Source organism: Pyrgilauda ruficollis, unplaced genomic scaffold, assembly GCF_017590135.1.
Source record: "Pyrgilauda ruficollis isolate IOZ18807 unplaced genomic scaffold, ASM1759013v1 scaffold8, whole genome shotgun sequence".
Lineage (NCBI taxonomy): Eukaryota > Metazoa > Chordata > Aves > Passeriformes > Passeridae > Pyrgilauda > Pyrgilauda ruficollis.
The window spans coordinates 3,195,342-3,221,402 of NW_024529932.1; the positions used below are offsets into that span (position 1 = coordinate 3,195,342).

At 40.8% G+C, this 26,061-nt stretch overlaps 1 protein-coding gene across 1 annotated transcript in view; it reads left to right on the top strand.

The window, feature by feature from the left end:
- The window catches only part of FLT1 (fms related receptor tyrosine kinase 1), a 109,858-nt gene that overhangs the window by 29,362 nt on the left and 54,435 nt on the right, over positions 1-26,061 (top strand). The window contains exons 5-11 of the mRNA XM_041487166.1: positions 2,329-2,491; positions 2,579-2,715; positions 4,256-4,430; positions 6,414-6,531; positions 8,454-8,623; positions 9,020-9,179; positions 23,318-23,432. Of these exons, the coding sequence (XP_041343100.1) occupies positions 2,329-2,491; positions 2,579-2,715; positions 4,256-4,430; positions 6,414-6,531; positions 8,454-8,623; positions 9,020-9,179; positions 23,318-23,432 (1,038 nt within the window). The remainder of the gene's footprint in view (positions 1-2,328; positions 2,492-2,578; positions 2,716-4,255; positions 4,431-6,413; positions 6,532-8,453; positions 8,624-9,019; positions 9,180-23,317; positions 23,433-26,061) is intronic.

Consider the following 26,061-nt stretch of genomic DNA (forward strand, 5'->3'; position numbering starts at 1 on the left):
AATATTGTGTTATTCTTGGATCCTCTGTCTTGTACCATCCATGCAGTGATCAGTGTGGTGATGAGGACACCATGTTTCTAGTTGGTGATCTGGAAGCTGGTTTAGGGCAGAGCAAAACAGCTGTGGTTCTCTGAGAGTGAGAAACAGGTAATCTGGGCCAGTGGGGTTGGCAGAGAACAGCATGGAGAATAGCTGGGTAAGAAGCTGAAGCAAGCAGGCAGAGAGGGCAGAGTTGTGAAGGGCTGTAGGCTGAGCACCCAGCCTCCACCATCTTTTCATCTTTTCATCTGAGACAAAGTCCTGGTATTTCTACCCTCCAAAGTGGACTTGTCGCAGCATCTTGGGTTTTTCCCCTTGAGATTTGGTCAGAGACCAGCTCTGTCACAGTGGTCTTCTGCTAGTCAGAGACCTCAGTTTTCTGAAGTTTTCCTTTGAGTAACTTATGTTTTGTTATGCTTTCACAGGTGACTGGGTGTAACTTCTTAGTATCAGAGCTGCAAAAAAATTATACGAAAAAGATGTAGCTCTAGTGGTTTTGGGGAGTGTCAGATGAGTAAAATATACAGGCATAGATTTGCCTCCAGGATAAGTAAGCCTAGTGGATATCCAGACAACTCACAAAATTACAAGTTGCAAAATAGGACTCTTCTGGGTGTTTTGGTTACTTTTGTATTCCTGGAGTAAGGCTAATACAAAGTCAGTAATACATTAATTAAGTAATGAATGTGCAGCGAATGCATTCAGTGGGAAATACCAGTCTAGGAAGGCTCTCACCCTCTGGCTTCACTTTCTTCACAAAAAACCTGTCCAGAAATATGTTCAGAAATAGTTTGATTTTCACCAAAGCAGGAAAAGGATATATCCAATTGAAGCTCATGAAAACATAACTATGAACTAGTCACACCAAAGTTGAAAATGTGTTTTGTTTAGAACAGGAATGGCAACAGAGCTCGTAGGGACCAAGATATTGTTGAATGGCAGCCAGCAGGCTGTAACGTAATGGGCTTTACTTGTGTGTGTGCTACACACACTTCCCTGGGATTTGCATGCTTATTATAGCATCTTATCAGCTGCTGTAAAGATAACCAATTCTACCACGTCACTTTGTGCTCTGGATTTATTGCTCATTTGATTCATCATGATCTTAGTTGTTTTGGAGGAAATGGCATGGGATGAGGGAGGGTAGTCTTGAGGGTGCCTTTCTGCACAGGCTGAGCAGGCAGCATCGAGGGTGCCACGTTGTAGGGAGAAGCTGTACCACACGGGAAGAAGACAGACTTCATTCATGCTTCCCCCTGCCTCTGACAGCCAGCCATGCTGGCTTTGCTTGTAGGAAGGAAAGGGCTTGTATAAGTTGTGTGCTCAAATAAAGGGGAAGGAAGAGATGAGGAGACACAGTGAGACTGGTGTACAGCGGGAACTGATGGGCAGCAAGGTGCTTAATTGATACAAGGGTCTTTCCTTATGACCGCAATTCATTTAAACTCTGCTCTGAGCCATCTTTAAAAAGACCTTATTTTTACCATTAAAACAGGTGTTATCAAAGTAGAGTCCTGTGCAGGCTTTGTACTCATAGCTGATCTCTGTGCTATCCAAATGGTAGCATTTATGCCATCAATAAGTGTAACGAAATAGCATGATCAGAAAATAAGAGGTTTTGTCTGAGATCCAATGGCTATGTTAGGCTTTACTTTTTCAGGGTTTTCTTGATATCTTATTAAAATGGGGCTTAAAGTGCAAAGGATCGTATGGTAAAAAATAACTTGTACTGCTGACAAAGTGAACGTTTGATCCCACACAGCATATTTTTTTTTGTTGTTTTTTTAAGTCTTTTAGGCAAAATAAATATGACTTGCATGGATTGAATCCTGGCAAGAATTTCTTAAAGCCACAAAATGACAGCAAATTAAGCCCATTTGTCATCTCCATTGAAAAGTGTGTATTTGTTTCTCTGTGTTGGAACCAGGATACTTAATTGCAAAGGTTCCTGGAGATGAGCACTTTAGCTGCCAACCAGGAGCCAAGAGAATAGCAGCCCAACTGCTGAAGCTAATGGTAGTGTCAATCTATTGTGTCATAAATTACATCCTGTTATAAATAATGAAATCCTGGAAACAAATGCAACATTCGCATTCTTCACCCAGGCCTTTTCTCTATTTTGTGATGAAAATGTGACTTGAAAAACCCACATTATTAAATGTCATCCTTTTCACATTGACTGGCATTTTTTGGGTGCTTTTCCCCCCATTCCTTTTCTACTAGGCTACTTTGATTAGAGAGTAGACACAAGGATGAGCTGTTTTTCTGATGTGTGTTTGGCACTTCCAGATTCCACGAGAAACCCTAATCCCTGATGGCAAGACAATAATCTGGGACAGCATGCAAGGATTCAGAATACCTAAGGCAACTTACAAATTCATCGGGCTCCTGAGCTGTGAGACAACCGTCGCTGGGCACACGTACAGCACCAAGTACCTAACGCACAGAGAAAGTAGGTGGCATTCTCCACTCCCTGCCTCTCAGAAAGCACCCCGCCCTGCTGGCATTACTAATTGCTCTCCCTCTTTGCCACGTGCAGCCAACACCATTTTTGATGTTCAGTTAAGCACCCCACGTCTCGTCAAGCTGCTGAAGGGAGACAGCCTAGCAATTAACTGCACTGTCACTGCAGCCTGGAACACCAGAGTGCAGATGACATGGACTTACCCTGGAGAGGTGAGTGCTGTGGCTGGAAAGAAGAAACCAGAGGTTTCCCACAGATCGTGCTGCATCTAGCATCCCGGGAGGAATTCTGCTTTGTAATGCTTGCCATTGTTTGCATTCCATCATTTTGACCCTTGCTGACATGTCTCTTAAGGTTTCTTTTTTTTTCCTTCTGATGCTTAATTTCATAAGTAAACATGTTTACAAAATGTGCTCTGGTTATATTGCATAATCACGAGCAAACACTAGAATTGTTTCATCTCTGGAAGCTTCTTTTCGTCCTGATGCAACAAGAGCAATTTATCACCCTGTCCCAGGCAGGGGCTCTCTTTTGTGACAAGAAAGTTTTCAGCGAGGCTGTCTTCTCAATACATTCATTCCAAAGACTGGCAGACAATCAGGCACCCAATTTGAGCATGTTTGGAAAAGGTATTTTGATTTAGCTAGCCAAAATCTCATTTTTTAAGTGTCACACGAACAATCCTCTTGTTTTGACAACTAGAGGAATGATCTTGAATGTGCTTCTCCACCCCCCCACATTGGGAGCATCCTCATAAATAGTTGTCACTTACAGAATAACTGCCAGGGAGCCCGAGTAAAACTGATAAGAAATTTGACATTAGCTTAAGGTTTACAACTCCCATTCCTTTCATGTCAGTTTGATTTATGCTGGTGATTCAAGTCAAGATAATTTGTTATGTCGCTCATTGTACCTAATCACAGGCTGAAATTATGATTGCATTATATAGAGAAGATTAATGCAATTGTTTATTGCTTACTGTAGCCATTTCCCTGGCATTTTTTCACCTCAGAAATAAACAACTTAGCAACAAGAAATGCTTCAAATATATTATATTGCTCGTTGCTGCCCTACCAAGCCCTATCTGGGCACCACACTTGTGAAATTGTGCTTTGTTTTTATTTAGATGGTAACTGAAGGGTGCTCAGTGTTTATAAGACATCAACAATGTCCTGGGTTAAATAAACTTTGAGGCCAAATGCTGAGGGGGAGTTGCAGGAAATAACTCCTCAGAGTCACATTATCTTCAGTTCCACCCTGCTATTCCCTTGCCAAATCTAGTCCCTTTTCCGTCTGTAGCATTTCCAGAATTCACCCCTCCTTGTGTTCATGTCCTTTTCTTCGGTGTGTCTGTTCCCTATGGCACTGAATCCAGGCACCAAACTATGTGCTGCTCTTCATAGCATGGCTTCAGGAATTTTTAGGAGCAGTGCTGGACAATGGCAATAGGGAGCTGGGCATGTTGATGTGACAGGCTATACAAAAGAGAGGATCTTCCTCTGGAAGGTACTAGTCTGAATGCCATGACACCTTGGGTGAAGACAGGGTTGAATTGTCCTGTAAGGTTGCTTATACTTTTGATTGTTGACCCCCTGGAAATGTTAAGCATCCTTTGTTTATCTGTGCTCTACAAAGACTTCTGGGATTTTTTAAAATTAAGTTATGGTGGCAGTACAGGAAAATAAAAATCTTAATAATCATGAAAATTGCTTTGATTAAGCTCTTTCTTGTTCATTTCTCTGGCTTTTATAGACAAGGAAAAGGGGTTCTGTAATGCAGCGTATTGACCAGAAGAATTCAGAGGCCAACATTTTTTACAGCATCCTCGTTGTGGACAGAGTGCGGGATATTGATAAAGGCCAGTACACCTGCCACGTGAAGAGCGGGCCGACCATCAAGGCCGTCAACACAACAGTCATTGTTTATGGTAAGAAGTGGTGCACACTTGTGGAATATTCACTGCTCGTGTACAAAGGTCAGTCGTGTGATGGTTTTGCACTGTGACACAAGGTGGAAACTGCCATGGACAGAACAAGAGAAATGAGGGAGGGAGGAGCTCCAGGAAGTAAAACATGTGCCATTTCTTCCATGTACTGTTGGCAATAGACATGTTAATGTTCAATTTCATCACTTTTGTCTGCTAAATATTGTGATGGAGCTGTCCACAGTCAGTTCTAGCAGATACAATCAGGCAAATTCTAGTTTGGGGCGAAAAAGAAGGTACAAGCGTAATTTAAATAGAAGAATCCCTCTTCTGCTTCTATGGTACTTATGCATTTCTATGAAAAAATAAACAAGAAATAAATACCCTAACTCTACATGGGGCTGGTAGCTGGTAGACCGTTCAAAAAATGCAAACCATTAATATGGTTTTACAGCAAGACTCTTGATCAGGTTCCCTATTGTTTGTCTGGGCCTTCTGTGAAATCTGGAAATTTCTGATATTATTTCAAATTTATATGCACAAGGACTTTTTTTGCATTGGGTTTCTTTGGGAAGTTACCTTCTTTGGGACACCCTGTTACAATTAGAACTATCCAGGATCTTCGGAGCACCATTGGTGTTAAAGACTAAGTGGCTGGTGGCTGTCATCTACAAGAGATGACTCACAGTCAGAATATGGATTTATTGCATATTTTCAGCAATGTATCTTTCTTCTCCTATCTGGAAGTGTGGACTAAGCACTCTGTGTTGGTATTCTTAAAGAGAAATTTCAGCCCATTTTCTCTGTTTAAGCTCTGGAATAAGGCACTCTGGAATAAGGAACATAGGATGAATCATGATAGCCACTTACTGTATCTTAAACAGATAAACCCCATCTTTCAGAAACAGAAGTTTAGATTAAAATTTGAGTCAGAGAAGTTGGAGATTAAAATTAGAGTTAGAGAAGCTGGGTCTGTTGTAGCCAGCCTGCATTCACATAAGCATCCCCATCAATAGGTACCCATATTAGAAAGAGCCTGTATGAATAAAGGTTTGCAGAATCAGGGCTGTATCTTTATAAGTTGACTTGTGTAATTATACTACTCATTTGTCTTGTGCATATTATTTTCAATGTATGTGGTGTGATTAAATGTTGAACTTGTTTAATGGATGTCCATCATCCTTATTCAATTCATAATGTGAGTAAATATTGCACCCTAGGTATCATCGAAAGGACACTCAAACATTTTTTATACTTTGAATTTTTTTTTTTTTTTGCACAAGTTGGCAGGGAAGAAAGAGATATTTTCCAATGTATTGTATGAATTTTATGCTTTACTGCCTCTTGGAAAAGCCATCAACTTGGCAGAGAGTTGGAGATAGGGAGCAGAGTAAAAGGAAAATAACAAATTCCAGCAGGTTGTTATTATTCCAGTGAAGTGACAAAGATTTGTTGGTTTGATGAAACAGCTGTTTACCAATGATACAGAAAGTTTCTGCCTTTTCCTTTGCTATTTCTCTGAAGGTCCCTTAAATCCTCCCTGGAAAAATATTTTCTTTTGGAACTTTCATTGATTCTTGGCCTGTAAGAGCAGAAAGGTCATCTGATCACCCTCAGTTCAGCCTCCCACATACTACAGACCACTTTATATCTTGTGCCTATTTTTCTGGCTGGACACAATGAGAATTTGGCTGGAGTCTATCTTCTCCAAGCAGATTCATGCCCTGGGAACTGCCTCCCAGTTTCTTGTATATTTGTGTATATACTGTGTATATATATGTGCATATATATGTATATATGTGTGTATATATTCCTTTATATTTTATAGATCTCTAGGAGATTAGGCTCTATTCTTGCTGTTAACATGTGGGAGCATCAAAACTACCAAAGATAATTTTTATTTGGAGTCACATTTTCTTTAGTAGAGCAACTCATTTTGCAGGGTGAAAATCAGTAATACAAAGCACTTTTTTTATTTTGTTTAAGATAAAATGTTCATTAATTTGAAACGTCGAAGAAAAACTGCGCTGGAGGTTGTAGCTGGAAGAAAATCCTATCGTTTGTCAATGAAAGTGAAGGCATTTCCCTCTCCAGAGGTTATATGGTAGGACAACAGTTACTTCCATGTATTCATCCTGGACCTCTTTTTATAGTAGGGCTGGGGAGGATTTTTTTCAAGTTTCAGAGCTGCCTGGGGTTCTAACAATTTATGAGAACATTACTTCCATTTCACAAGTGCAAGAAAGGAGATATGGAGAGTTTAAAGCTGAGATCCTCAAACAGGTTGGATATGTCTCCTCCTGAAATCAGTGGATGCTCTACAGCTAAATATTTCTACCAGCTTTGACTGAAATGTTGCATCCAACTTTACTCAGACCTAGATATGAAACCTGAACTTGCTTTTAGACAGTAAGAGAAAGAAAAGAAGGCTTTCATTAAAATAAATAATTGACTCGAGTTGTACAGACGTGCACTATTGCAAAAAAATGGAAGTTGGTATTATTATGCAGTGATCTGCAGGTTGTAGACCTAGTGCAGCACAGCATTCACTGGATCATTCATTTTGTCTTGTGTAAATTGTGTTAAGAAATTTTTGGAACAATTTTTAAAAATTTTTTGTTAATCCAATCCACTTTCATATGCAACAATGTTATCTTTTCATGATCTCAAGAATTTTTTTGTTTAAATAATTTAAAACACCAGCAGCTCTGGTTCAATTAATTGCACTTTAACAAAGGGTCTATGACAAGACTGATTAAGAACACAAACTATACATACATGAATAGTGGGAGTTCATGTTACAGCCAGGAATTAATTTTGCTCCAAAAGTGTCGTCTTGTTTTACAAGACAGGATTTTACACTTATGGCTTCATGTGGAAAACTGAGGGGTGAATGTGACACTGATGCCAGCCATTTATACATAATTTTCTGGTTTTCCAGTGTCTGGGTTTATTGACTGCACATATAGATTCAAAGCTTCTGAATGAAATAATCTCCAAACATTGTAACAAATTTTAATTGTTTTATTAATTTAAAATTGAGGTTTGTCAAACATTGGAATAAATAGTCCAGAGTGGTGATGGAGTCTCCATTCTTGGAGATACACAAAACCATACTGAAAATGATCTTGGGCTGCCTTCTGACCTTGCTTTGTACAGGACATTAGACTAAATGATGTCCAACGGCTCTTTCAGCTGCAGCTATTTTATGGTTCTGTAAAATACACATACAGTGAAATGCCTAAATCAGTAAGTCCTCTGACCACATTTTAGTGCTCATCTAAGAAAAGTAAGAGTTTTTTGTAAAAACTTACTAAAAGCTGTGAATCATTTAGATCAAATCCATCATTATAATGAATATGTGTTGCACCCTTCTACCAACATCTTGTTAACCTTCTTGCATCTTGTCAAAATGCACTTTACACTGTAGTTTAGACTTTGAAGAAAAATATTTTGCTACAGGAATCTGTGTGTGAGCAACAGTTAGTACTTTCTACATTGATTTTCTGTTATCTTTAAAAACACTCACTTGATAGCAGGATATCTGATTCTTAAGTGCTTATCTAATCTACTTACTCTTCCTCTTCCTAAAATCACAGCTGTGCTTAGAGTACTCTAATACTTTGTCCCACAATGTATTCTGAGGTCGTAGAGAAATGGCCAGTGCAAGATGATGCAACCTTTATTTCTGTGACCAACCCTTAGCCAAAATGGTTGTCTTTTAGTCCAAATGGTGGTAACAGCCGTGAACAACTAGGATCTTCAGAGACAGAGTTTCAATTTTTCAGCAACTCTCGAATACCATAGAGCCCCATCAGATCCTTATCAATTTTAAGATATAATATTCTCTAAAGCGGTTTACATATATCAACAATCTTATTTGAAAGGAAAGGACAAGACTGTGGTAAACAGAATCTCAGACTGGAAATCCAATCCCTTCCCAAAGACTGAGGGATATGATGTAACATGGGTGGTTTAAGCAGAAATATTTTTCAGAATTTTGATTTCTGGAATTCCATGAAACAGGTTAAAAGATGGGCTACCTGCTGCTGAAAAATGTGCCCGGTACGTGGTTAAAGACTATTCGTTAGTCATCAAGGATGTTGCTGAGGAGGATGCTGGAAACTACACCATAATACTGAGCATTCGACAGTGGAACTTGTCAAAGAATCTTACAGTCACTCTTACTGTAAATGGTAAGTTTGCAACATGTTCCCATGCTTCTCCTGGACAGGTATGTGCTCAGTTTTCTCTGAGCTGGATTGTCTTGCACTGACTCCATGGACCAAATTTTCTTACTGGCTTCATGGACCCAAACTCAAGCCTCAAATGCAGTGTGAAGGATCCATCTTTGAACCAGAAGATGGATGCTGGTTTTCATTAGAAATGTTTCTGTCCTCCACAGCCAGTATTTGTTCCTGATGACTTAAACGTGTTACTAACCACTTGTCTGACTTAGAACTGTTGTTTTGCTTTGTTCTTCTGGGGATTTTTCTTGTTACTCACACTGCAAGAACGTAGTATTTTTATAATCATGCAATACATTGGAAATAAGCTGGTTTTAATAGCTTTCCATTTTTTACCCTTTCCAGTGAAACCGCAGATATACGAAAAGGCTGTGTCATCATTCCCTGATCCCAATCTGCATTTACTAGGCAGCAAACAAGTGCTGACATGCACTGTGTATGGTATTCCTCCACCTAAAATTACATGGATGTGGTATCCCTGTAAACAAAACCATTCTAAAACAAGGTAGGACAATGTCTTTACTTTTATTTAGTATGTCTTCTTTTACTACTACACTTAAATGTTTTTTTGCAAGAGTAAAGCTCACTGTAAACATTGCTTACTTAATAAAAATTGCCTACTTTTTATTGATATATTTTTCAGTGGATGTGTAGTCACAATGCAACATTTTCTCCATCGTTACTTCAAAATGGAGGGCAGAGTGGTTATTTGGTATTGCTATTTGGGTTTATTTACAGTTCACTACTATTCATGCATGCAATATTAGTCCAGAAGTGATAATTGCTTCTGCATTTTCATGAGAGAAGACAATGTCTTGCAAAGTTCACATGCTTTCATATGGAGTTTTCCTCCATGCTTTCCTCCACGTACATGGACTCCTATGTGTGGTTTCTTTTGAAATCAACAGAAGACATAGAAACTTCTTCCATAATGAAGGTCAGATCTGTCCTGTAGTATGTTTAGTCACAGATTCAGTTCAGCAAGCTAAATGTGCCCACCATTCTCCAGATGATGTTTAAAAAGAGTAAAGAATACATGGCATCATGCAAGCTTACTCAACACTGATGTGGTGTTCAACTAATCCTCTTTTTACATTTTAGTTTTCTTTTGAACTCTGTTTCTTATGATTAGGAGTCTGTGTTGACTCACTTATCCACAGCTCTTCCTGCATCGTGAAATCTGGCACAAACTTAATGATTAACACTCAACCTCCACAACAGCATTATCATTAAGTTGCTGTTGGAGGGTTCAAACAGGCAAGGTACCTGGATCAGAGCCCAGTAATGATATTTAAAAACCTGACAAGTTTAAGGCACAACATTTTCTCGGTTTCAGTTGAAGAATAATCACATTCCACAGGATTTCACTTTTTAACGCTTTCATAGAACTGGGATTTAGCACCAGGCAAATATTTAAGTACATGCTTAATTGCAAGGGTACAAGAAACGTCCTTCAACTAAACAGGACATCTCAATACTGAGGGTCTCAATACTAAACATTTCAAACTAAGGATACCTGTAAGTGCTTTGATATCAGTGAAAGAGTGGCACTTCAGCACTTCCTAGAAGCAGAAGTTATTTTTCCCCATATGTCCTTGGGGTTATGCTAATGGCTGTCTTTCTGTGCCCTTCTCACCAAGAGGTGGCACTAGCAATCTCTCCTCTTGCTGGAATAGGTATTACCTGAAATTCTCCATTTCAAGGACAGGTGAGAGCTGCATTTCCTCTGTCTGGTATGTTACCTTACTGGGACAAGTTGCAAAACTTGTTTCTGCTAAGATGTAAGAGAAGAGAAATCACAACGTCTTTTAACTAGAGAAACCTTGAGAAAGGCATATATGAAAATTTTCAGTTTTTTAGTTTCTTTCAAGAGTTTATACAGCTATGAATACTCTGGATTGAAATCCAGTGCAGGACTGAAGAAACAGTTGGTTCTTCCTTGGGATTTGAGGTGGTGCTCGTCTGTTGTCAGATATTTCCTTCTGTTAGCAAGCACAGATCTGCACTCCAGCACAGGACAGCGAGTCTTCAGAAAGAGGAATTGACATTTGCATGCAGGTGTTCAGTAATGTGCTGAACTGAAGACTCCATTAAATGCTAATTAGGAGTGTGTTTGAGCAGGTGATCAAAGGAGAAATGTAACAGTTTGGATCAGCTATTGGCTCTGTTACAATGTTGTTTCCAGCCTGGCTTCCAAGTTGCCTTCATAATTGTTCTGTGATGATTCCCTTTAACTCTCTCCCCTTCCTTCTCCTTTGAGTACTCATTGAGGAAGTAGCCTGGAGAGCAGCATTTTTAATCCTTTGCCTAAAAGGAGTGGGATGATTCCCTCTGAATAATATGACAATTAACTATTGCAGAAAGGCAGAAATACCTGAGTAATTACATTTTGTCTCCTGCTCCAGGAAGGGAGCAGAGTGGAATACCTCAGCAGCTGGCGCACCTTGCTGAGGCTGATGTCTGTGCAGGTTCAGGTGTTCTCCCTGAAGAACTGGAAAACCCTTTAATCCCTTCTATTTCATTATACTTCCCTCTTTGTGTGATAGGAGGTTTGCCTAAACAACAGATTTAATGTGCGTGTACCTCGCGCAGGAGATAAGAACCACATCTTGTTCTGCCATTGCAGCACTTTTTTGCATTCATCTGCCCAACCTTAGGTTTCCAATACTAAAATATTGCTCTGTTTGTGGTCAGGCAGTGCTTGTTTCTGTACACAGATGTACCAGGTACTTTAAGCAATGAACCCCCCCAGGTTACTCTTCAGTGTGAGGTAGTAGAGATTCTCAGGAAATTTCCAAGTCCCATCTCACAGAGCAGAGTGTGCACTCTGGACAAAAAGATGCTGTTTCTGCAAAGACCTTGCAGTGCACTATTGGCTCCTAGACCTCTTTGCTCCAATATTTCTTTATATGTGTGCTTAACTTCACACCACTGTCACTGCAAGCTGGGGACTGACTGCCTAAGTTAGATGCTTTTATTTTTGAAGGACTGTTGCCTATGGCCTCCTTTAACAGCAACCACTGGGTTGTGCGGATACTTCTTCCACTTTTATTTTTGAACCAGCATTTCAGTTACAAAAATCTAAAAACACCTCAGTGAATTCCATTGCTTTTAAATACAGATATAGTTCAATGCTTTCTGATTGATGCAATCAATTTGCATAACTCTTCTCTCTACTTCACTCAGGCCAGTAACAGGAGACTAGCCAAATTAAATAATTTCCATAGTTTCCTTGTAGGAAATAAGTATAAAAAAAAAAGTGGTTAAATTGCTCAACAAATGTGAATTTTTGAAATGTGGAAAGACCAACATCATTAAAAATTTCCTGTTCTTTGCTTTCTGTTACAATTGCTCTGCTTAAATTAACTCTTGCCATTAATCAACCTTTTTAGCGAGCTAGCTAACTAGATATGTAGGTGGAAAGATTCTCTTCTCATGTTTGCCCAACAAGAAAACATAGAAGAGTCAAGGAAACCTGTCTGGGGCAAAAAAGCAATATTCTGAGGTTTTTTTAAAGCTTATGCAGAATTATTAAATTTAGAGATGGCAGCCAAAAGACAGTAGAAGACATTATGAAAAATAAAATGAAAATTCATTAAAAAAAAATTGGTCTGTCTTAAATGTCTGAGAAACTGCTTTTCCAGGGCTATCTTACTGCAGAATATGCTGCTGCTCTGCAGCAGACACACTCCCAGGCTGGGCAGCCCCCAGGTGTTCAGTGGATATAGAAGAGCACAGCCCTGTGGGACACTTGTCCTCAAGTGCCCAGCAGCCTCCTTAGCCTCTTTTCTACAACTTTGGAGCCATCCTATCCATCCTGAATTTGTCTCAGGCTGGGTTGTCAGCAGAGGTGTACAGGGGCAGACAGCAACTGGGCTTGCTGAGGGTCTCCTGAGCCAGGCGGGCTGGGATCCACCTAAAACAGATCAGTTCTGAGGCTGCAGAACAAGCGTCTGCATGCCGGGAATGTGCTTGATGTTAATGGTTCTTGACCTGAATCTCTCCAGTAGATTTTGTTTATCTTAAACTGACCTGGCAGAAATTGCCAAGAAAGGCATGTGGGATATTGCTATTGCTCACTGGCAGCACTGGCTTGCTCAGCAGCTGTGCAGTGTTTTTTGGGGCAGTTTCTCTGTGGGTAGTTCAAGAGAGATCTTCAGCCTCTGCCCAAGGTTTGACTCATTGGCCATTCAGAAACAGCAGACAGTTGCAACACTGATATTTTACCACGGGTGTTTCAACTCTCCCATCACTTTGCTGCCTCCCTCCTCTTCAGCTATCAGTTTTGTTTAGCCTCAGATTAAATGTTATGTTATTATTTTACAACCTTGCCATCACATCAATGTGTGGTTTTCTGGCTTTTGGTTTTTGTTTGGTTGGGTTCCCCCCCCCACCCCGTGTGAGGGAGAGAGAAATGTTATTATGGAGTTGCTGACAAAAAAAAAAAAAAAAAAAAAAGTAATTGGGGAAACTGGTACATGATTCTCTGCTCTCCTGACTACAGTGTCAAGATATGAACTCTACTTGGTTGTAGAACCACCTGATGTTGGGGTTGGAAATGGAGGGCTGAATACATGAAGTATCTGGGAGGGAAAAAGCTTGAGGTGTTCTTTGAAACTTCTGCAGAGATACAGAAAGACTGAGACTATCATAATGACAGTGCATGGCCAGACTCCCAGCAGCTTCAGTGAAAGAGGAGGCTGGCCATGTGTGCATTGCAGTCTAATTGCATTTCGGCATTGTTTATGTCAGGGTATTAATAAGGGATTGAAAGGCAGAATCATTAGGATGTGCTTGGATAGATGATCTGGGGAAACCAGATTTGGGACATCAGTGAGGTATGTAAAATAAACAAGTAAAGAACAAATGTTAATTGTACCTAATTAGGAATGTACTGAACCACCGAAATTTAATTGTTGGATGTCTGCAAACATTGATGCCCATTAGTTTGCCCACAGCGGCTGGTTTTGTTTCCTGTGCCACCTTCTATTTTCAGGAAGGGAAAGGCTGAGTCTTTGGAGCTGGTATAAGTAGGTCAGATGCCACTAACAAGCAGGTAGTTCTAAAATGCCTTTGTTTGATTGGGCATGTGGCTGAATCCTCAGCTCTACCTTCACGCTGGCTGATGGCCACAAAGGCTGGTGGCCTTTGTGCCTTCCACCCTGTGCTACAAGAAAATCATCTTACAGCAATGTAGTAATGTAAAGGTACTTATGGGTACACCAAAAATCCTACTAGCCATTCCCTTATTTTGGTGGGGTTGGGGAAACAGATTAGTATAATTAAAAGTTAAACCCTGTGGTTCTTTACATAACCTTAAAAAAATGCAGAGGAACTGTCATGGGTGTATATTGCAGCAGCATGGACTTCCAGGGAACCTGAAGCCAAAGGAAAAAGAGGAGTGAAACAGCATCTGATATGCTTCAGCCTGAATAAGGAATATGCTCAAGTATCTCATTCTTCACTTTCACTAGGAGCCAAGAGCCAATGCTTGCTTGTGAACACATTCTTTCCTCTGAGTAGAGCTAAGTCCTTGTTTTCAGTCACTATTACGGAATTTATAATATTTTTTAATATTTTGTTTGCAAAATGCCATTTGAATCAGATCTGGCACATCCATGTGTTTACATAAGCTTGACAAATACATGCTTTATACTGAATACAGTTTGCCCCAGTCTGTCCACAGGGTTACACATTGATGAATTTGTTCTGCAAGTATAAATTACTTCCTTATGGATCTTAGTTGAACCAGACCCTTAAGCTTTCAAGTTTCAATATTGCTAGTTTCCAAATCACTTCAAATCAAATTTTTAAAAAATTAAAACAAGAAGTATTGCATTATTTATTTTATCATTGATCAATCTTTAAACATAGGAGCTACAGCAGGATCCAGATGGTCAGGGATACTCTGCTTAGTATCACCCTTTTATTCTCACTTGCCTATGCTGGGTTTTTATTCACTTGCTCTTCCTTTTATTTTTTCCCAGTTTCTTGTTTTTACTTCTTGCTGCCTTCACAGGGTGGTCTCTTGGCTTTACTATGTGCAGTCTGACACCCAGCCTTAAGGAAAAACACTTAAGGGTCACGTAGATGGTGGGATGTTTCTGCTTGATCTTTTGCTCCGTGCGGCCCAGCCCATAGGAAGCCAAGTGTGTGACAGGCTGTACGTGGGGACTGCGCGACGTGAGCGAGGCCCCGCACGCTGGCAGTGTCCGAGCCAGTGGGGAGTCCCAGCCCATAGCCAGAAGCCTGCTCCTGCACTAGCAGGGGCTCCTGGCCAAAGGAAGGCACCAGGTCAAGCTCTGTGTGTGCTTAGGAGTGATTATGAATGGAGTACTATTACTGGATCGAGTACACCTTTTACAAAAATATACAAACTTTAGTTAGCATCCTCTTTCCTTTTATGTGTATGCCTTTCAAAAAGCCTTTGCAGAAGGCTTTGAACAGGCATGTGAGGTAGGATCGTGCTCAGAAAAAAATATTCGGTTAAAAAATAGAAAACAGAGGTTAAGAGGGAACAACCAGTTCTTGCAGCATAGGGAGGTGATCAGTGAAGTTTTTCAGGAGCTGGTGCTGGGGTCTGTACTTGTCAACACGTTCAGAAATAACCTGGAAAAGGTGGCAAGGAGGTGACATTTTTTGCTGATGATGACAAGTTATTCAGATTTGTAAGGGTCTGGGCTGATTGCAATGAAATGCAGAACTCTATGAATCCAGGTATCTGAGTGAAAAAGTGGCAGGTGAAATTCACTGAAGATAAATTCACATGATATACTAAAGAAAAAAAAAAAATCTTGCTTTCGTATGTAAAATACATGTTAAAAAGCTGTTGGCTGATCATTACTACTACAAAGAGGGATCTGAGTGCTGTGATAGATGGGTTTGTGAAAGTGAACACCATCATGAGCAGCCCAAAAATAAAATCAAGTGTTAGGAATTACCAGGAAAGAAACAAAGACCACAGTACAGAACACCATGATAACTCCACAAATCCATAAATTATCCACGTCTTTTATGCTATGAGAATTTCTGATCCTTTCATTTCAAAGGATGCAGCCAAACTAGGAGATAGACCAGGAATAGCATAAAAAAAGGATCAAAGGAATTTCAGAGAATGAGAGGAATGTGTGAAGGATGAGTAAGGGGAGAGATCAAGGCTCTTGCAGACTGAAAAAGAAGTGACTTGGGAACTACAGGATAGAGACTTACAGACTTGTGGAAGACACACGTCTGAGAATCAGTTGTGTATATCTTTTCCAATTCAAGAGATAGGGGCCATTAGATGAAGACAGGAGGAACAGAATTTGGAACTAAAAAAGAATATAGCTCCTCATGTAGTGGATAGTGCAGCTGTGAATCTCCTTGCCAGAAGATTCTGGGGGTTTGAAAATTTTCTACAGTCTTGGAAGAGAAGTGTAGAAACAGTCTATATTGCGGGAAGTTCCTGAGCTGATAATAATTGGTGACTGGGGGAGTATTAGAAGGAAATATCTGAAGTTAGTCCCGCTCTTACTCATCCCCAACCATCTGCATATGGTCATTGTTGGGACAGGATATGGGGTAGATGGATCCTTGGTCTTACATCCATGCCTGTCGGTATTTTCTCTTCCTGTTTTCCCTCTAATCAACTCCCCTCTCTCCTTAAAAATGTTTCCCTCCATTCTTTCTCATCCTTTCCTTGTTTTCTGCCTGGACTTCAGTCCCTCACTCCAGTCAGCCAAGAATGGCTCCCAGACCCCTGCTTGAAGAGAAGCTGAAAACAAATGATCTTGAAAAACACAACCTCAGTGGATCAACAGCTCCTCTGTCTCCTTTGCTAATCACTGGAAAATGGAAAGGGTGAGAGTTGTGCTTCCAGCTTGTCAGCAAGACAGGCAGCATGAAGGACTGTGTAAATACCTACTGAAGAGTTACTCCTTTCTAGACCCAAGAGGGTACAGATAGGACAGAAAAGGAGAAAAGGGAAATTTTGGCATTCTGAGAAGGAAGGAGTTGTGGATACATGGATCTTGGAATATTATAGATGTAAGGTTATATCTAGAGGTTGAGTGAGCTATTAGAAGTGAGTTGTGCAAGGAAAATAACTTACACTAGAAGGGTCTGAACAATAACTTGGACTTTATTTACAGGGAACATTAATTGGAAATAAAAATAAAAAAAAACTGAGTGCAAGACTGGACATTGTACGTAGAGGTTTTGTGGAATTTCTCCTTAGGATTCTGACTGTTCAACCAAATTGCAAGACCCTCTTCCTTGCAGTACACAGACTCTCAAAATCAAACAATTTTTTCCCCTGAAAGAAATTCTAGGTGCTTATGGAAACCTCATGGGATAATTCTAGAGTTCCAGCCAACATCCTGCTTCTCTGTGCAGGACATGTTTTTTTTGCTTTTGCACAAAGTGGAGGCTGAATCACAGTAGCTTCATGGAAGATGAGAGTGAACACAGTCTAGTAAAGGAGGGAAGAGAGTAGTATAACAAGGAAGGAAGGAAGAAAGGTAGGTTTGGCTGAAACATGATGGTATTCTGTGTCGATGAAGAATGCTAAGCAGTGTGAAGTAGAAAATTAAGAGTCGAGAATCAAAATACAGTTTTCTGATAAGACAAGGTGAGAAAATTTCAGATAACCTCAGTGTATGTAGACACCTGAAAAATGCTGTTATGTTCCCTAGTGGCCAGGAGTTTCAAGCAATAGCAAAGAAGTTGGAAACAAAATGGGGTTTTTTTGGTGACCTTCAGCCTCAGTCATCTGCATTTTTTGTTGTGACTAACTGGTGTTGCAGGGTGCTCAGGTGTGCAGTTAAAGAAGTGATTTTTTTTTTTTTCCTGTGGAAATCTGAGTGTGGGTGAATGAAATACTGAAAATTGGGGTAGGTAACATTCCTGTTTGTCTTGCTGCTTCTTTTGAGATAGCTCAGATCAATCAGCTTTCCAGGCAGCAAACTGGAATAGTTAAGGGCAAGTCATAATGTTTGGAAAGGATGAGTATGAAAGGGAAACACCATCCAGTTATCTGGTTGCATGTCAGTAATAGCAAGAAGGGCAATGTGCAGCTATCAAATGCTTCCTTTTTTGATAGAGCCATGAAAATACACAAGAAAGCTCTAAATGCCATCTACCCTACTCTTTTCAAAGATACCCCCAGGAGAACGAAGCTTTTGGAACATCAGGAACATGATCCTAAATAAATAAATAGAAATGAACAAATAAACAATAAAGAATGTAAAATACATATTAGGGAAGATGTTTGGGATGAGCTCCCAGCTGCAGTTTTGACAGTATTTCTACCTCTAACTTATTGGTTTTGACCTGGAGCAGGAGCACCTGGACCATAGCTTCTTAGAATCATAGAATCACATGCATAGACAAAGCTGGCAGGGGGCCAACACATGTTCTCCTTCCCCCATAAAGCACGTTTTACAAACTGTACATGCTCCCTGCTACTATTTTTCCTCTCTGTTTCCTGCTTCAAATTGACTCAATATTCCCAAGGACACGTGGCTACATCAGCCCTGTGCTATCAATCACACAGCACTGGACACTGAGGTGCAGAGCAGGCATGGCCCATGCCATTCAGATTTTTTTTGGTAACTTGCAAATAAAAACCAGCTTCTATGTATTCTTTACAATTCCAGGAATTTCCAGAGTTCCTGTCTTAATGTTAGTGTCATAGCCATTGCCTCTTAAACATTGTGAGTCAGCCCAAATTGAATCTGTAGTGACATTGCCCTCACGCTGCTAGGAATTGCTGCCTTAAAAAAAAGGATAGCTGCTGAGAAAAGTATGGTGACTGCCAATAATCACTCTAAAAAATGGGCACTGTTGGTGACAGGATGGTTTCCTCTCCCTCCCAACAAATACTACCCCAGTGAATGAGTGAGGCTGCCAGGGGCTTTGCCAAGTGGAATGCTTACTTTCAGAGTTGAATGAAATTCAAGTTACACGAGGTAACGATTGCAATGGCCTCTGGAATCACACAAGAGGGCTTGGGAGGGAGAAGCTGGGAAGACAAGGAGACAGAAGATGAGTATTTTTCCAACTGACCTGTGGATTGAGGCTCTTTCGCTGGTATTTGTTGTTGTGCTTGAACTGAAAACCGCAGTACTGTCTTTGGCATGGGGAAGATGTGTCTGGATGGGCTAGATCTGGGGCTTTCAATCAGAACTGACTGTTATACGTGAGGTCAAACCATCCTATGAGCAACTGGACAAATTGTTTACCTCAGCTCCCATGCTCTGCTATAAATCACCGAGCAGCTTTTCTTCTGAGACCAGTAGTTTCATCGGCAGGACTTTAGCTTGGAGCTGGTTTGTAGTGTGATTTCAGTGAAATACATCAAGATGACATGAAGTACACTCTTACCCTGGAAACTTTTCCCTGTTGATAGTTATAAATACACCGTGCTATTGTGCTTGGCATGCTGCATGCTAATAGAAGTGAGGGCTCTGAAACTCATTAGGAAAGGGAACGGGCCGTGGAGCAGAGCGAGGACAGTGTGAAGCGAAGGCTGATCACCACAGCCTTGTCCAGAATAGGCCATGGGAGTTTTCTTATCTCGCTTTGGCAGGAGGTGCTGCTAGCTTCCTGTGCGAAATCACGAGCATATGCTGCTTTCCTCTTGTTGTTTGGCTTCCTCTGCTACACAAGACGGTTCCCAGCACTGTGATTATCTTTGCATCTTCAAACATGGCACACTCTGCTTCCTCAAGGGCTTGATGTATTCTTGAGTAGCAAGCTGGCTCCCCTCCCCCCAGCCATTTCTCCAGGGCCCCTGCGGGTGCCAACTCCGCACATCACAGACCCTTTATTAAGCTGGACTTACTTCTGGTTGCATAAACCACCCCTAGCCTCTCCAAATCCATGTAAATTCCCGAAGCTCTGGGTGATGAGCAGGTCTGACAGCAGGACTCACGCTGCCACAGGCAGAGCCACTCTGACCCCTCTTTCCCCCTGTGCTGGGCTTCTCTGAAAACCTTACAGAGAAGTATGATTTTATATTTACAGAGTGGCTCCTATTTTTGCAAAAGAATAGCCTTTTTCAAAGGCTGATGTGTGCCTGTGTGGGCGCACACCTGCAAACGTGCATGCCAGCACACATGCAGGCATATGGGAAAAACTGCTTAGGGTGTGATTGACCTGAGTGCTCTGCTTCTATGAGCGCTCCACTAAGGCAGCAGAGTCTGATTACCTCACTTGGAGGTTGTGTAACTTCTATAAACGAAGGTTTGTACACACCCCTGTTAGTATTTCTTATGTGGGATCTCTACACATACAGAGTTGCACCCACAAAGTAGAAACATGAAAGGGTCTGCAGGGACACAGGTGAAAGGAATGCACAGAAATGTGCTGGCGGATATCAGCTTGTTTATCAATCCCTGCGCACGCTGCGTGCTCTTTCGCTAACCCGGCGGTAACCCCGCTGTAAGATTTCCTGAAGATGCAAAGCACCGAGGCTCATCCCACAACAAAACATTTCAGGAATTCATGTACTCTAGAGATATCTGGAGTAAGATACAAATATCTAAAATGCAGTGGGATTTCTCTGCAAACACAGACAGTTCCTGCTAAAAATGCAATGCCCTTGTTATTTGACTGAGTGGGTAGTTTAAAGAAATTGGTAATTTCCTTGAAATCAGAAAAATATGCAGCTGATGTTATGTGAGGACACACTCTATGAAACATCAATTGAGTTACCAGGAAGATGATTGCCTATTTTGGTTCCAGCCAGCATGGATTTTTGTGTTTTCATTTTGCTCTCTTTCTTTCCAAGCATCTGTGCTTAACACAAACATTTGGTTTGGTGATTGCATCTAAGCTCAGCAGAACCTTTTCTCTTTCTGTTACAAAATGGTAGTTGTTAGAAGCTGAAGTCAAGTTAAGAGACAGGGCTTCTGACTGACTTTTCCCTTCCCCATCTCTACCTGATGCTGTTGGCTTAGGCAGCACCTTTCACATGGCACCCCTGGCAGCAGCAAGAGCTGGAATGACTTGGAGTGTCAAACAGAGTAGCCATCTCAGGATCATGGACACAGCTTGTGTGCTGCCCCTGAGCTATTTTAGTGTATTTGAGGTTAAAGTGAAGGGATTTGGCAGCTGATGAGAGGAAGCATCTGGTTCTGCATCCAAAGGGATGAGTCTGAGTCTTGTCCTAGACTCTGCCTGGCAGCGGTGCTGCAACTGATCTGTAAACATTTGCTGATCCAGCAGTTGGTGTACAACAGTACTCACACCTCCAGCTGTGTGCTGTTGAGTGGAGCATTCTCAGCTTGATTGTGATTCCTTTTTTATTAAAAACATGGAGAACAGCTATGAAGAGTATTCGATTTTCTATTCTAATTGCATTAACGCTGTAATCCCAGTTTGGATATGGAACGGAATGTGACATCAGTAGAGTTCACATATGTGCCTCCAGGGCTAGTCTAGCACTTTACATGTGTTTTTCTTGTTATTGTGATGTTATTGTAGTTATGATGGTGGTTTGCATTCTGGTATTAATGAGTAATCAACATCTCATTGTGCTAAGCATCAACAAAGACATAACACTGTCCTCATCCCTAAGACATAGCCAATTAAATATATACAGTCTTTTTAAGGAACTGTGAGGAAGGGTATAATAATAGCAACTGAGTCTGGAGGCTCCAGAGCTGTAGGAAAGGAAATTGGAGATGTTTTTCAGAGATGCACAAGCAGCTTCTGAATATGCATTATGCCTTCTTTGTTTCCTTTACCAAAATATGTGTAAGGACTTCTATGGTACAAAATTTCAGCACTGTAACAAAGAAACAAAGAAAACAAACAAAGAAACATAAATGCATTCTGTGGGGATAGGAAAAAAATAAATTAGGAGGCACCTTTTAATAAGCATGAAGTGGGATTTTGGTGTCTCTGTTTTCCTGTAGAGATTATATCCAGTCACAAATGTGCTTTTGATGCTGCCTGTTTGTGTGTCTGGCATCACAAATTGAGTTTTGATACCTTCTATGGCATGAAAATGTTACCAGCTTAGCCAAATTATCATGCCTTCTGTGTTTTATTCTTGTTAAGGAACCAGCCTTCTTAAAGCTTCAAATGTGCAGAGTAAATGGCATCTACCTTTCTGCATAATTTTTACCATTTTACCCCATCTGAGCATGACAAGTGCCCTTATTAATGCACCTGTCTTGCAATCCCTCAGCCTCAAAAATAATGTATTAGAAGTTGGCTTTTAAACCAGAGTCTGAAAGATGTCGTTGTGTAGATAGGGCTTTCCTGCCAGGCTCTTGTTCCCTGTCCTCTCTCCATGCATGAATCTCCATTGCCTTCTTCTCCTGTTGTGCTTTTTTTTTTTTTTTTTGTCTTTTCGACACACTGATCCTTTCAGTGCACACTGTGAAATTTGGGCAACCCACGTTAGTTTCCATGTCATTATTTCTTTAAGATGTAATATCTGCTAAGTCATTGGCCAGTTTGACGCAAAGCTGCACAATTAAAAACAGGCATGTAAAGTTGGTGTATCATTGGTATTCTAAACAACACAAAGTTTACTGTGCAAGGCAAACTGCATAGTTGGCTGAAGTGAAATTAATCTCATTCTTTGGTCAGGATTGCATCATATTCTGTTTTTCAGTCACTGGGCTTTAAAGTTCATTTCTCCAAACAACTGTTATACAAGTCAGAACTATTTGATTACAGATACGACAGCCATTATCTTTCAAATCCAAGAAACACAGTGTATTTGAAAGAACTTCATCAAGCTGAAGGGTTAATCTCTGCCAGTGGTGCAGGAATTGAACAAGCAACAACTAAATTCTGGATGAAAAACCGAACTAGATATTCTCAAAGAAGAACAGGGTCAGGCAGCACTTAAGAAGCATTCCAGTGTGTTTATATCCATGTGTACCAAATCAGACGCTAACAAACAAATTATCTCTACCATGACCACACCTGAATGTTCTGATTACAAGCCAATTTGTTGCATAAGGCAAAAACATTTTATCTCTGGGACTTTCATTCATTATGATGTATTTGATTTTCTTCCAGTTAAATTATCATTTAAATCCCTTTTTCATTTGGGTATAATTCTGTTTAACTTAATTTTGTTCATTTGCAGGATTACACTTGTTTTTACTGTGTGTCTTGTAATCACTGAGCCTCAGTATTAATATCTTGCTGTTTGTAAAATGAACTAAAAAATATTCAGAAATTAAAACTGGCATAATCTTTTGTTAAAGCAGAAAGAACCTGCACAGAGTAAAAAAGCATCCAATGCAAATATAATTTGTCTTGAGTTAAAGGCTAAAAATAGTATGAACTCATGTTTTGGTCATGTCTGAAAACACGAGCATTGGAAATGGGATGTTGGTCTTGTACAGCTCTATATTTAGGCTCTGACTGTAAATTCTGGCCTCACAATTTGCAGCGGCTTAAATGTGAACATTTACTCCAGAGAGCTAATATTCAAGGAGTGGATGTGGAAGTGAATCCAATTATCGGGCTCCAAACCTCAAGATTTAATGAAAAGCAATTATACTTTACTGGTCGTCACAACACCTGCAGTTTTCCTGACTGATCACTCTTTTCAAATCAATTGTTTTGTCTTATGTGTTGAATTTCTATCCAATTTCTATCACAAATCAGTAACATTTCAATTCTTCTTGTCTTTAGGCACGGATTTTGCTTTTATACTGAAGGATCTTTCATTCTGAAAGCTGGCAGCAATGTAGGAAACAGGATCCAGAGCATCACTGAGAGAACGGCTGTAATAGAGGGCAAAAATAAGGTATGATTCCTAGGAGCAGATAACCTTTCTGTGTGACAGCATGTGTTGAAAAGGCACTGTAAGATGCTATCAAGGTAACAGAGAGGAAGCCAGCATTTTTATATTGTTTGGATTTGAGGACCTGCATACATGTAGATAAGTTTTATACTTGGTATTTATCTGCTGAGAGTATTCTTTTCTAGTGGCAGTCATATAAAGGTAAGTGACATGCCAAGACAGTGTATTGGTGGGATTCTCTAGATCTACTCTCTTATTCATGGTCTGAAGTATCTTGGGGTACATCAGGAGCAGGGGGCAGGGTTCCAGGCCATCTTTTCCTCATTTTGTGCAATTGCACAATTTCGTGTTTTTTTTCCTATGAGAATTAAACTATTTATACTCATTAGTCAGTTTATTCACAGATGTGGTCCTAGTTGATTAGATGGCCATGTCTTTTTTGGAATAAATTCTAAAGAGCCAAAAGAATCCAGACTATGGAAGCAAAGTTTAAGAGACGTCTCAGTCAGGGACAGCAAGACAGGATTAATCCCAGCAGTGTTAGCCATCTGAATTTAGGCATTAGTCCAAGTCAGGCATCCCTTTATGGGTCATGGGGACATGCAGGTGATTCTGAAGGGTATGTGGGCTTGTAGTCTATTGGTGTCTAATGTGGAAGAGAAAGCCCATGAGATTAACTTGCCAAGGGCTCAGGAGGATTGTCCATCAGTTAAAGCCTCAAATCAAGGCTACCCTCGATCAGCCGCACTTCCCTGGGATAGACATGAGACTGATTTGGTGTGGCTGGGTAGCCCGTGCTACAGAGCAGCTCAGGTGTCATAACACTGTCACAGTCTGTTTTCACAGGCTAGTTTTGTTCGTGGCAGTAATAGCTAAAGAGATTATGAATTTTAAAGCCTGTCCTACTCTAGGCCTTTCATTTTTAATGACACCAAAATACCTTTTGTAATTCTAAGGGCACTGGGGTTAAAGGTCTCTTTTCCTTGATGGCTGCCTTCAGTTTCCTGCATATGAAAATGGGTATAAACTGTACTTATTCTCATGTCAAGGCCCTTTCACACACCGCAGAATAAATAGAGATTTACGTGCAGCCAAGAATCAGATCTGGGATTGCGTTTTCTCCGGCTGTTTTATTATTTAGAAAGTATCACAGGTGTCCGTGGCACCATTCCAGTACGTGGGAACAGGCTGGATCCCAGGGAGGCATTTGCTCTATTTAGCTGTCCAGCTCTACCTGCTTAAAGATCAAGGCAAATATGGGAGCAAACAGTTTCCTAGGGTACACTATCATAGGAAAGCACATGAAAAATGAAACATAAGAAGGGATTTGAAGGAGGAAAGGGAAATCATTTCAGGCACAAGAAAACACAGTCTATTCCACAGGGGGAATGATGAACAAGATGATAAGAATCAATTCTTTTCCAGCAGTCATTTATCCAGGCTATGGGTGCAGTCCTACCTGTTCACAGGGTGCAGAAGGAGCTCATTCTCCTTGTGTACCATGCTTTTTGGAGACAGCAGAAGAGGAGTGGCTAAAATATCAAAGCAACTTCCAGTCAACAGCAAATAAATTCCTCCCTGGAGAAAGATGCTAATAATGGGTCCTTGCAGCAGAACTGCAAGTCTTTGGCAAGCAGCCCCCTTTTAAAAATGTGCCCAGAAATGAACCAAGGAATGCTCCTTGCACGGAAGGATTTGCAGTGAAACTTATTGGTCCTCCCTGGTATTCCTTGTCTTTTTGCTCTTTAGTTCAACTAAAAAAGGTCTACCTTGCTTTGTTTTATTCCTCCTGGTCCCTGTGGGGAGGGGGAGGTTAGTGAAACAATCTCTGTACTCAGCTTTTTCACAGCTTTTTTAAAGTTTCTCTATTTCTGCTGCTCTTCCTTAGCTTTGCAAGCACAGCTGGACTGCTATTGTAAGTAAAAAAATGCTCTCTAAGCCCAGGCTCCTGGCCAAGCTGAGAGCTGCATGATTAGTGCACACACAGCTGCTCTAGAGCATCCAGGATTGTTCTTTCAAATCCATGGGAGTCTATGGCTTTTCACTCTTCACAGCCCAAGACTCACCCTCCGTGTCCCTGAGCAAACTCAAAGAGACAGCTCAGACAGAGCCCCTGCCCATCTGCAGCGATATTGTCAGAGTGCTAATAGCACTGAGCTCACTGAATGCAGCGCGTCATCGCAAGGGTCTGTCTCTGATGGACTGCTGCTGTGAGCAATTCCATCCTGCAAGCAGCTCTGAACAGCTCTCTGAGGCACTTCCACATCGGTGGTGCCCTGCTAAATAAACAGAATGTCTACCCCGCTTCCACATCCCAGCACAGCAAGAGTGGTAAAAACAAGCTCAGAACTCAATGGAAACAACAAAGATGTAGGAGACAAAGAGGTAGGAAATGAATGAAGAAACTCAGAAAGTTTCACATTTGGGTTAGCATGAAAGGAGAAATGTGTGTGGTCACAGGATGAGATTATTGTAAGCAAGGGAAGAGATGAACAAGGAATGATCAACAGGTTTCTTTAGCAATGAAGGTAGCCGTTTCCACCTTCCTAAAGACACTGTGCCAGTTCCACATGTTTCCTGTATGTGCAACATCTAAGTGATTCCAGTTTGGCTCTTTGCTGTGGTAGGTTGT